The sequence below is a fragment of the Microcaecilia unicolor genome, chromosome 2, assembly GCF_901765095.1.
Source record: "Microcaecilia unicolor chromosome 2, aMicUni1.1, whole genome shotgun sequence".
NCBI lineage: Eukaryota > Metazoa > Chordata > Amphibia > Gymnophiona > Siphonopidae > Microcaecilia > Microcaecilia unicolor.
In genome coordinates this window covers 619,858,083-619,870,475 of record NC_044032.1, presented here as the reverse complement: position 1 = coordinate 619,870,475, position 12,393 = coordinate 619,858,083, and the positions used below count along the sequence as shown (strand labels likewise).

The window sequence follows — 12,393 nt, the reverse complement described above, 5'->3', positions numbered from 1 at the left end:
CACGCTGACAATCCATGCCTATGTATATGTTCAGTAATTTTGTTGTTTATAATAGTGTCTATCATTTTGTTAGCACTGGTCAGGCTTACTGGACTGTTGTTTCCTGGGTCACCTCAGGAATCTTTTTTTTTTTTTTTTTTTTTTAAATTTACATTACATTGTCGAGCCTCCAGTCTTCAGGTATCACACTTGATTTAAAAGATACATTTTTTTTATTCTAACTGCAGATTTGTTGTTTGTAATTTGTAACCTATCAGTACTCTTGGGTATATACCATTCGGGCCAGGTGATTTGCTACTCTTTAGTTTAACAGTTTGCCCTATTACATGTTATAGGAACACAGCGATTTGTTTCAGTTCCTCTAACCCCTCACCATTAAATACCATTTCAGACATGAGTATCTCTCCCCCCCCCCCCCCCCCACCCCCCGCATGTTCAGTGAAGACCAAAGCACAGAATTCACTTAGTTGCTCTGCTGTGGCCTTGTCTCCCCGAGTGCCCCTTTTACCATTTGATTATCTAATGGCCCAATTCTTACAAGTAATCTTTAGTTAGGGAGATCCAAGTGTATGTTAACTGAACTGTTTATATTCAGAGAATGGAAAGTTATGTACCTGTATCATATGTTCTTTGAAAACATTTACTTTAATCATACAAACCCACTCTCCTTCCCTTTTATTTGGAGTTCTTTATCTGCTCTTCATGTGGACAGTCAGAAACTGAAAGCAACTGTGGGGCCACCACAGTATAGGTAGCTCTGAAGTAATTCTAGAAAGTTTGGGAAAATATGTTCCATTTACTACGCTGATTGTGTAATTTGACTGCTGTCTTCAGAGAACAAATCCTGTGGGTAAACAACCTTGAGGGTCATTTACTAGTTCATAATAACAGTTTAAAAAAAAGGGCCCCCTTTGCTGGGCAAACAGGGAAGAAATGATTCCTTCCTCCTCAGGTCCCAAAGCTATCAGCAGTAGCTGATCCATTTTCCAGAGCTTTGAAGTTTTTCGGGATGTGGAGAAAGGAGATTGATTATGCATCCCGAACAGGAACCAATTAACACAGCTGTTAGCATGTACAGCATTGGCCCTGGAGGGGTTATGGGAGGGAGAAGGGCTGGTGCCCTGGGCTTACTGCTGAATGAGGAGGATGCCAGGGGGACTCCCCAGATGTATCTTGTTGTAGAAGATGATGCTGTCTCTGCTCATTACTGTTGTAGGTAGAAGTAGCACATAAACTTCCTGTGTCTTAATACGCAGCATTGTCAGGCGGTGACCAACTCTGTGCAGGAGGTGCCCACATACTTGGCAGACAGGATGGCCAATGTCCGGCGCAGGCGGCAGGACAGGAGACCTATGTGAGTGCCAAAAATACTGGGAAAGAGAAGTATGGAGCAGTTTAATTTGAGTTTATAATATCAGAGGTGTTCTTGGTTTTTTTTATTTGACAGGGATGGCGGAGGTCTCAAGATGCGACTTATCACCTGGGAGCCTTCAGAAGAATTCATAAAGAATAACCATGTGATCAACACACCAGTGCAGACCATGTATATCATGGGGGACCTGGGACCATATGGCAAGTATGTGACTTGGCTGAGGAGGGAGGGTACTCATATGGCTATGATTGGGATAGCTTAAGACAATCTGATGCCCCTTTACCTCCAAAGCACTGGGGGGGGGGGGGGGGGGGGATGGGAGGAATTCCCTTCAGAGCTCTGTCAGGGAATGGGGGAAATTGGGGGAGGGAGGCTGGAGGTAGGTGGAGGTCAGTGATTCCCAAACTTGTCCTAAGGGAGCCCCCAGCCAGTCATATTTTCAGGATATCCAAAATGAATATTCATAAAATCTTCCGAAAATCACTGAAAACCAACCTGTTCAAAAAGGCATACCACAAAGATCCATCCTAAGCACTACCACTTATGAACTCTTACGCCGGAATGCATGAACTTTCTATATCTAAATGTCTAGCCTACTCTATAATTTACTCTACCATTTATGAATTCTAACGTAATACCACTCTGTAATCTATTTTATCATTTATGAACCTTAATGCAATACCACTTTGTATTTCTCAATCCAGAAATGGCAATCGCCATCACAGCATAATGTAAGCTACATTGAGCCTGCAAATAGGAGGGAAAATGTGTGATACAAATGCAATAAATAAATAAGAGATTTACATGCACTTCCTCCTCCTTTTCGTAAAAGAAACCTTTTTATTTGCCTAATGTTTATACTGTATATTCTTGAGTTTTTATTTTTTTCTATATTGTATCTTATTTGGAGCTTGTTAAATTTTGCATGTTTTATTTGATGTAAACCACACTGGATTCTTTTGGGGAGCGTAGCAGTATATAAGAAATGTATTGGTATTCGTATTGTTATTGAATATTTATTGTGGATGTCCTGAAAGCCTGACTGGCTGGGGGTTCCCCAGAATAAGTTTGGTAACCACTGGTGTAAGTAATTTAAGAGGTGCCTGGGATGGGGAGTATGAGTCCATAGATGTCAGGGACAGAGGTGGTACATAGGTGAATGCCTTAGGCAGGTGAGGAGACCAGGGTTGGGGTGGGGGAGGTATTTGGGCCAGTAAGAATGAGTGTGAGGTATCTGCTGTGGATGAAGTCCCAGGTGGGTGAATGGGGCTGCGTGTGTCAGATGTAACGACGATGTGTGTGATGTCTGGGTTAGGGATGTCTGTGTGTCAAGGACTCAAGAGGGGTTGTGGGTAGGGGACTTGGGGAAAATCCACTATTTGTAGGATAAGCAGTATAGAATGTTTTGTACTTTTTTGGGATCTTGCCAGGTATTTGTGACCTGGATTGGCCACTGTTGGAAACAGGATGCTGGGCTTGATGGACCTTTGGTCTTTCCCAGTATGGCAAGAGAGTGACTGAAACAGGTGTGTAAGGAGGGCAATGATGTAGTGGAATGTTTAGGGGAACAAACCCCGCTGAACCCCTTGCCTCTTTCACTGATAGTCTCTATTCAAGCTGAGACCCCAGGAGCAGGTGTGCATAACTCTGTGTGTTTCCTTATCATCTACTCCAGACCATATGCTCTCCTACCAGCAGAGGAAGACTGAAAACTACTGACTAGTGATACCTGTGTAAGGGACTGTGCAACCCTGACCTGCTCAGTATTTCTTAGTCTCCCAGCAGAGTTAGTTGAGTCTGTTCAACCCAGTTGTTTTTTTTTTTTTTTTTTTTTTTTTTGGTGTGTGTGTGGGGGGGGGGGGGGAGCTGGTTATTGGCCCCCATTTGGCTTGGTTCTAAATTATTTTCCTTTTAGCATTGGTAAGGCTGATAGCTCCTGGTTTTGTTTCTGGTGGCGTTTGTTTTAAAGAAATAAATAAAGAGCAAAAGAAAAATAAAGGGAATAGAAGAGCAATTTTGAGCTCTTGGGTCTCGGGCTTTGGCCCCTGCGCCTTCTTGGGGGTGCACACTCTGGATTCCAGGTCCCTCCCTCCCTTCTGCATTCCTTGTTTTGTATCTCGGCCTCCTCCCCTGCTTTGCCTGGGAGGAAATCCTGGACTGGCAGTGAGCACAATGTAATGTGGAAAAAAAACCCCCAGATCCTAAGTGGTTTGGAGTTATAAACAAGGAGTCTGGTAAAGAACAAAAAATGTTGCGAATGTGGTGGTGCAGTTTGGCACGGGTCAGTTGTGAAAGATCCGGCCCTCCTTCCAGGGTCCGCAGGATCTTGCCCCTGCCTTGGACACTCCGGCTACAAAACAGGATTTATGTCCAAACCTCCTAGCCCACTGTAGTCCACAAGGCAGGGCTTACAGAAATCAAACTTAAAAGAAAATCAGCAAGTTTCTTTATTTTCCTTCTGGGATTCACAGTCCAGCAGTTTCCAAAACAACAATAAAGCAGGCATCCAAAACACAATCCCACGGTTCTCCTTTCAGGATCACAGCACAGCAGGAAAGAAAAACAACTCCAGTCCCCTGCTGCCAGAACTCAGTTTGTTCCACCTTAAGCAGTCTACAGCCCCGTACTCTCCTTCTCTCACTCCCCTTTGAAAAGGAGGAGAATGTCCGTGAAGGGAAAAAAAACAACACAAGAAAAAGAGAGAAACTGCTCCCGGTTTCCTGGGGCTTTGGCAAACAGTCCCAATAAACAGTTCCCAATAAACCACTTCTTCAGGCTTGAGCAAACACTTTCTCACAACCAGATTCCTCCCGCTGTGAACAGTTTACACAGGGGGAGGCAATTATCCCTCTTCAAACAGCACCTTTAACACACAGTTCATAACAGCCTGAACTCGCTTTGGGAAGAAAAAAGGTCCCACCCTCTCTTGGGTCACTCTCTCAATACACTGACCCTCCTCCCTCATGACCCTTTCTCTTTCCCCTTGCAACCCAGCTGCCATACTACGAGCTCCTTTTGCTCTTGAGCCGCCTCACTCCTTCCCCTTCCACTTCCATCTGCTCCACCCCTTCACACAGTGCAGCTGCCGGATTCCCTGGAGCAGGGGATTGTATAGGTGGTGGGACACGATTCGCTAGGCACTGCTGGGCTGCATGTTGTTGCAGGCTGAGAATGTCCGTCAGTGCGCAGCCTGTTTGGTGCGCCAGATGGTCTCCGCATACAGCGGCCTTTGCCGCCTCTGAGAAGAGCCCGCTCAGGTTCTCGGGGTTGAGTCAAAATTGGGTGTCCCAGAAGTAGGGGGTCTGGGATTGAAGGCCCCTCAATTGGTGAAGGAGACCGTGGCCGGGGAGACTGCTTCGGCAGCACATTCAGGTTCAGACACAACGGTGGCGGGAGCATCCGCCATTTTGACTCCAGCAGATCATGTGCTTGAATCGGTAGGGGTGCCTCCTGTACTTGTTATTGTCCTGCTGCATCGGGCATATTGCCTGAAGCAGGGTCTGCCTCTAGAGGCCTGGGGGGGGGGGGCAAATGGGCAATAGGGACCCAGGTGGGCCTTCAGGAGTGTCGGTGCTGCTGCTTGGATCTAAGAAGACTCGTTTGTCCCTAGAGGAGGATTTGGATGAGGTTCTGTTCCTGCGGTCAGAGCTTATACTGGAGGAGAAGCACGTCCAAGGTGAATCCTGGGATGAGGAGACCCCAAAGGACCCTTCGGTGGTTCCTTTAGGGGAGAGACCCGTCAATGGTACAGATTTGTAGGCGTCAGGAGTTGCCTGGCCTATTAGCAGAGGTTCTCCAAGTGTTAAAGATTTCGAACGATCCTCCTCAGGTGACCAGGAAGAGTGGACCCCCTTTTGAAGGGGGTTCGTTGTCCTCCCCAGACTTTTCTTTCCATGAAGACCTGAAGGAGCTGGTAGAGGGCTAGTGGCAGGCTCTAGATTCTCCTTTATGTATAGGTCAGGCAACGGCTTGACTTTGCCAGCTCCCCTTGTCAGATCTGGAATCTTTTAAGTCTCCTAAGATTGACTCTATGGTAACGGCTGTTACCAAGAAGATGGCTGTTAAGCGGGCGCGACTGCTGTAGAAGGGTTATTTCTTGGGAGCGATTTGTACCCTTTTGAGTTTGTGCAAGAATTCCACCTCTCTGGCCTATGTTCAGATCTGGCGTATTTTTGAGGACAGGTGCAAGGACATGAAGGTGGCTGCTCCCCTTTGGGTGTCGGTTGCTCAGGTTTTGGAATTTCCTCAGAATTGTTTGGAGAAGTCATTGTTGTCTTCCCGTCGGGTGCAGTTAGCAGCGCTATCTTGTTTTTGGGGTCCATTGCAGGGGTGTTCCCTGGCCCTGCATGCAGATGTCTCTCATTTTTTTCCAGGGGGGGTCAAGAAATTGTGGCCTCCTATCTGACCAGTGGTTTTCCCTTGGGATTTGAATTTGGTACTGTCTGCCTTATCTAAGGTGCCTTTTGAGCCACTTCGGCAAGCCACAAGGATCTTTCTCTCAAAGTAGTGTTTTTGGTGGCTTTCAACTTGGTACGGCATATTTCAGAGTTGCATGCCTTGTCGTGTAGGGAACCGTTTCTAGTTTTCTCAAAGGAAGAGGTATCGTTGAGGCCGGTCCCATACTTTTTTACTGAAGGTGCTTTCCCCTTTTCATGTCAGTCGATTTCCTTACCTTCCTTTTCATGGAAGGAGTCTTCTGCTTCTTCCTCTTTACGTAGGTTAGGCGTAGATAGAGTGTTAGTAATATGTAATTTATCTTTATAATCGAGTGTAGTACTGGAAGACTGGAGGGTGGCCAATGTAACGCCAATTTTTAAAAAAGTTCTAGAGGTGATTTGGGAAATTATAGACCGGTAAGCCTGACGTCGGTGCAGGGCAAAATGGTAGAGACTATTATAAAGAACAAAATTACAGAGCATATTCAAAACCATGGATTAATGAGACAAAGACAACGTGGATTTAGTGAAGGAAAAGCTTTCCTCACCAATCTATTACATTTCTTTGAAGGGGTGAACAAACATGTGGATAAAGGCGAGCTGGTATATTGTGTATCTGGATTTTCAAAATGCATTTGACAAAGAACCTCATGAAAGACTCCAGAGGAAATTAGAGAGTCACTGGATAGGAGGTAGTGTTTTATTGTGGATTAAAAACTAGTTAAAAGATAGAAAACAGTTCTATGTGCGCCGAACTGAGGAGTTTTGGGCCACTGGCTGTTTATGTTGTTTGCAGGACCACAAAAAAGCCAGGCAGCTTCTAAGGCCTCGCTTGCTAGATGGATTAAAGAGGCGGTTTAATCCGCTTACTTACTATGTAGTAAGACGGTGCTGGCGGTTCTGTGGACGCATTCTACGAGGGCGCAGGCCACCTGTTGGACGGAGCTCTCGCTTATTCCTCCACAGAATATTTTGCAGGGTGGCTACGTGGTCTTCTCTGCATTCTTTTGTCTGACATTACAGATTGGATGTTCAGGCTCAGCAGGATGCTTCTTTTGGTGCTTCCATGTTGCTCCACAGACTTTCCCACCCACGATGAGTACTGATTTGGTGCTTCCTACTCAGGAGTGGTGTGGAGTAGATGATAAGGAAGGATAAATTAGATCTTACCTGCTAATGTACTTTCCTTGAGTCTCTCCAAACTATTCCCGAACCCTGCCCTGGAAGAGTGTGTGTTTTTGTGGGTGTCATGGGGGGTCTGGGAGCTGCAGCATTGCAGATATTTGATTCTGGTGCTCATTTCCTTTCCAGTGACCTATCAGGTGTTCCACTGTTGATTATGCCTCTGTTTCTATGTTTCTTTCTAGTTTGTTGTTACTGCTTGGCTATGCAAAACACTGAGTAGGTCAGGGTTGCAGAGTACATTTACAGGTGTCAGTAGTCAGTAGTTCTCAGTCTCCCTCTGCTGGTAGGAGAGCATATTACCCAGTTGTCAGGAATGGTCTGAAGAGACTTAAGGAAAGTAAATTAGCAGGTAAGATCTAATTTCTCCTTTTTACACTGCCTTCCAATCTTGATTTTTAATCAGCCCATCCAGCCTGGCAGCAGGAGCAGTACTTACATGCAAATGATTTCCTTTTACTGTGGGGACAGTTGGAAGCAGTGGCGTAGCCACAGGTGGGCCATGGCCCACCCATTTAAGGCTCAAGCCCATCCAACAGTAGCACACGTTTAGCGGTAGCTGGTGGGAATCCCAAGCTCGGCCAGCTGAAGACTTCCCCGATGGTAATGAAAACACCACTTTCTATGATACCAGCATCTGCGCATTCTCAGTTTTCAGCGCATGCCTGCTGCAGACTGCCAAGGTAGAAAGAAGCATTTTCCCACCAGCTGAGATATTTTTTTGGTGGTGGTTAGGGGGAGGGAGAACACTTGGTGCCCACCCACTTGTCAAGGCCCACCTAAAATCTGTTGTCTGGCTATGCCCCTGGTTGTAAGCTTTGAAATCATGCAGCTATTACCATGAAACTTGGCCTCTAGCAGCAGGAGATGTGCTCAAATATTACACCTGTTGCTGGGCTGGATAGAGTGACTATAAAACAAGATCATGGTAACACTGTTAAAGGTAATTAGTGCTAATCTCCTCCCAACCCACTTTACTACTATCTACGGTGAATGCCTCGGTTAGCCTAATGGTTGAACCACCCCCGGGCTGTGATGAATTGCTGAAGGAGGATATGGGTAAAAATCCTTCACTCAAAAATGTTTCTGTTTTGTCTAGTTTCGAAGTAGAACTCATGGCTGATTATCTTATTAAATAATCAAAAGAAAAAAAGCAGATCAAAAAAGACAAAAAAATAGAACAGGAGGGTAACAGAAGAAGTGGTTTATTACAAGTTACCCGACGTGGCCACGTTTCGCCCTCAGGCTGCGTCAGGGGTAAAAAAACTACAAAATAAAAATACATAATGAGTAAAACATAAACTTCACCATTGTATATTTGATAATAAAACATATCTAAAAACACTATCACATCATATAAAATAAAAACATCAAATCTAAAAACATAATACAATAAAATATAATATCAAATCAATATCAGTTAAAAACATTCAGATTAAATATGCATGCAATAAAATAATAATTTTAATACAAGACATGATATCAACACAAAATATAATAATATCAACACTAAATGTATATCAATAGAACTGCATCGGACAAATAGGTGGAGATATACAACAGTACTAGTGTTGATATTATTATATTTTGTGTTGATATCATGTCTTGTATTAAAATTATTATTTTATTGCATGCATATTTAATCTGAATGTTTTTAACTGATATTGATTTGATATTATATTTTATTGTATTATGTTTTTAGATTTGATCTGTTTTTATTTTATGTGATGTGATAGTGTTTTTAGATATGTTTTATTATCAAATATACAATGGTGAAGTTTATGTTTTACTCATTATGTATTTTTATTTTGTAGTTTTTTTTACCCCTGACGCAGCCTGAGGGCGAAACGTGGCCACGTCGGGTAACTTGTAATAAACCACTTCTTCTGTTACCCTCCTGTTCTATTTTTTTGTCTTTTTTGATCTGCTTTTTTTCTTTTGATTTGCCATTTCTGTGGCAGATCTTTGCCTTTTTTTTGTTTCTGTCTGATTATCTTATTATTCAGAAAAGAGAAGTTATTTTGACTATCTTTTGTGTAAACAATTACTATAAGTTGTAGTTTTGTGGTTTTTTTGTTACATTTGTACCCCGCGCTTTCCCACTCATGGCAGGCTCAATGCGGCTTACATGGGGCAATGGAGGGTTAAGTGACTTGCCCAGAGTCACAAGGAAGCTGCCTGTGCCTGAAGTGGGAATTGAACTCAGTTCCTCAGTTCCCCAGGACCAAAGTCCACCACAAGTAGACAAACATGACTATTTTAGAAGCTGTATTCGTGTTTGACGTCCCTAAACCACATTTGTATGATCATGGCACAGGGACATCCAAATGCCAATTTTTTTTTTTTTGTTCCATGCCGGATTATGGCTGTCCAAACCTATGGAATTCCCATACTGAAGGGGACATATTTTGAGCAGGACTGAGGAGTGACTGATGTTCATGTCTACAAATGAGCAAGCTGGTGTTTAGACCTGCTCCCAAAACGGCCAGGTCATTCAAAGGTGCTTAGGTTGAGCAATGCTTTTCTAGAGGGATTTGAGAGTGAGCACTATAATCCCCATTTGGTTGCTGTCCTCCCTGAAAACAAAACTAGCAAAAAAAAAAATCAGGGCAATGTTTCAGCTCCAGAAATGCTGAACTTTCATGGTATTAAAATGGCTGATATTAATATTCATGTCCCGGCACATGGACGTTTTTGTTGCATTGGTGGTTCATGTTGCTATCCAAGTTCCAGTTTACCTATGTCCATAGTTTGCAGACTCCAGTTCGTAAAATGGTTATTCATTCAGTGTTATCGGCAGTGCACTGACTTGGACGACCTTTCAAAAATGCTGTCCACATGTGCTATCAAAATTGTCTTTTGTTAGGGAAAGAACTGCTATTGTCACCATATATGATAATTGGATTGTGCATCCTCTGCAGCAAAAATATTGGGATAATGACTTTGGAGTAATTTTTTCTGCAGAGGAAGAAGCATGGCATCCTGTGTACACTTTTGATTCTCGGCACACTACAGAGAAAGTACAAAGTTCTTTTAATGTTTTCCCTCTTTTGTCTCCATTCAGGTTGGGCCGCAGGGAACAGGAATGTGTTCTCTGTACTATTAAAGTGGACAGCAATGGGGTGATAACAATAAAACCAGATATCACTGCCAGCAAAGGGCCCTACAGGTTAGTGTATGATAGAAGCTCTGTGTTCCGGAGAAGGTGAGGCAGCTGGCGATGGGAGCTTCATCTGGCTAATAGTTTATATATAATTGGTTATGGTTATAAAAGACCAGAGAGCTATACAATCCAATCGCCTTCTAGGTAGCTAGGATCTCTCTGCATGGTAATCCAAGGGAAGGCATTTAAACTCTAGCCCATATTCAAAGTAATTTAAGTAGGTAGGAGAGGCTCCTGCCTACTCCAATATTCAGTGGCAGTAAAGCAGGCAGTGCCAGGGGCGTAGCCAGACCTTGAGGTGGGGAGGGGGGCACATTTTGCTCACTGCCCCGCCACCGCCCCCCCCCCCCAACACACCTGCCACCTCATCTCCACCGCCCACTGCCACTGCAAATACTTTGGCTGGCAGGGGTCCCCAAACCCTGCCAGCTGAAGACTGTCCAGCGCTGGTCTCTGGCTCCACCGCATTGCCTGCCCTGCTCTCTCTTCCCCTCACATCCAGCACGTTCCTTTTAGTAAAACTGAGCATGCTCAGTTTCACTAAAAGAAGCATGCCCGATGTGAGGGGAAGAGAGAGCAGGGCAGGCAATGCGGTGGCGCCGCCGCAGACCAGCGCTGGACAAAGTCTTCAGCTAGCAAGGGTTGGGGATTCCCGCCAGCCAACCAGGGGCCCAGAGGAAATGTGGGAGGCCCAGTCCCCCGTGGCCCCACCTAGCTACGCCACTGGAATAGGTCACAACACCTCCCCCCCCCCAACCCCCCCCCCCCCCCCCCCCACACACCCCCAGGCCTACCTTTCCTCCCTGGTGGTCCATGGGGCTCATTGGAGGCAGAAGCAAAGCTCCCTTGCTCTTGCCCCTTGCAGCTGCTAAGTGAAAATGGCTGCTACAACCTCATGGAAGCTTTCAGATGCGGCAGCCATTTTCAGTTTGCAACCACAAGAGAGAGGAATAAGGAGGCTTTGCTCCTGCCCTGAACAACCCCCATGGAACAGCAGGGAGGAAAGGTAGGCCTGGAGGGGAGGGAGGGATTTGCTGGAGAGAGTGAAGTCTTGACCTGTATGGTTTGGGAGGAAGGGATGGAAGGAGAGGGGCTGTTTCAAGGAGGCTGGAGGGGGCTGGGGACTTCAAAAACCAAAAAGGAGTTATGCAGGTCCCAGCTTATATATTGGCCCGGACCCACATAAGCTCCAGTGGCCTGGCCACATAAAATTAGCAGTGGATAGTCAGTGCTGATGCCAGCACATGACCCAGCACCGGATATCACGGGCTAATCTAGCCAGTGATGGTCAGTGTTTAAAAAAAACGCTGACCGCTGGCAGTTGAATGTTGGGGGAGTATATCTGTAGGCCGATTGAAGCCAGGTTTTCGCACCGTGTGCTTGTTTACAGGGAGTTATATTAAGTGGAAAAAATGTTAGGTGGAACTTTTTTGGAAGGGGGGTGAGGGTGGGGATGGGTCCAATGGACTTCATAAAGGATTTTGAAATTTTCATGAATAACAAACCTGAATCATTTTCAATATATTACATTCAAAAATGCCCAGTGGTATCAGTTTGCAGTATAATAGTTTGGGCATCGCGGTCTGGCATCGCTGGAGCAATAGTGTTCTCATTATCTACCATGAAATATGAAATATTTTGCAGCATGATAGCATAGTCAGAGGTTTTATGTGCTTAATATCTTTTCTTGGCATGAGTATTCAGTCTTATGAAGAATTCTGTTATTTTAAGCATTTTTTTGTATGATGTTTTGAAAATTGTTCAGGCCTTTTTTAAAGAATCTAGCTCCTTTATCAAGTTTTAGACCTGTTTTAAATAACTCTTGAAACCTGGCTTCTCTCTACTTTACTTTACTTTCAGGGGCATTTTCGAAAGAGAAGGATGCCCATCTTTCGACACAAATCGGGAGATGGGTGTCCTCCTCTCAGGGTCGCACAAATCGGCATAATCGAAAGCCGATTTTGGGCGTCCCCAACTGCAGTCCGTTGCGAGGACGACCAAAGTTCCCGGGGGCGTCGGCAGTGTAGCGAAGGTGGGACTGGGACGTGCTTAAGAGTTGGGCGTCCTTGGCCAATAATGGAAAAAAGAAGGACGTCCCTGACGAGCATTTGGTCGACTTTACTTGGTCCATTTTTTTTTCACGACCAAGCCTAAAAAAGGTGCCCGAACTGACCAGATGACCACCTGAGGGAATCGGGGATGACCTCCTCTTACTCCCCCAGTGGTCACCCTAAAAAGAA

At 44.9% G+C, this 12,393-nt stretch overlaps 1 protein-coding gene across 3 annotated transcripts in view; it reads left to right on the top strand.

The window, feature by feature from the left end:
- The window catches only part of MKS1 (MKS transition zone complex subunit 1), a 65,965-nt gene that overhangs the window by 15,299 nt on the left and 38,273 nt on the right, over nucleotides 1-12,393 (top strand). For all 3 annotated transcript variants that reach the window (XM_030191667.1, XM_030191666.1, XM_030191668.1), the window contains exons 6-8: nucleotides 1,257-1,354; nucleotides 1,448-1,576; nucleotides 10,055-10,159. In XM_030191667.1, coding sequence (XP_030047527.1) covers nucleotides 1,257-1,354; nucleotides 1,448-1,576; nucleotides 10,055-10,159 — 332 coding nt within the window. The remainder of the gene's footprint in view (nucleotides 1-1,256; nucleotides 1,355-1,447; nucleotides 1,577-10,054; nucleotides 10,160-12,393) is intronic.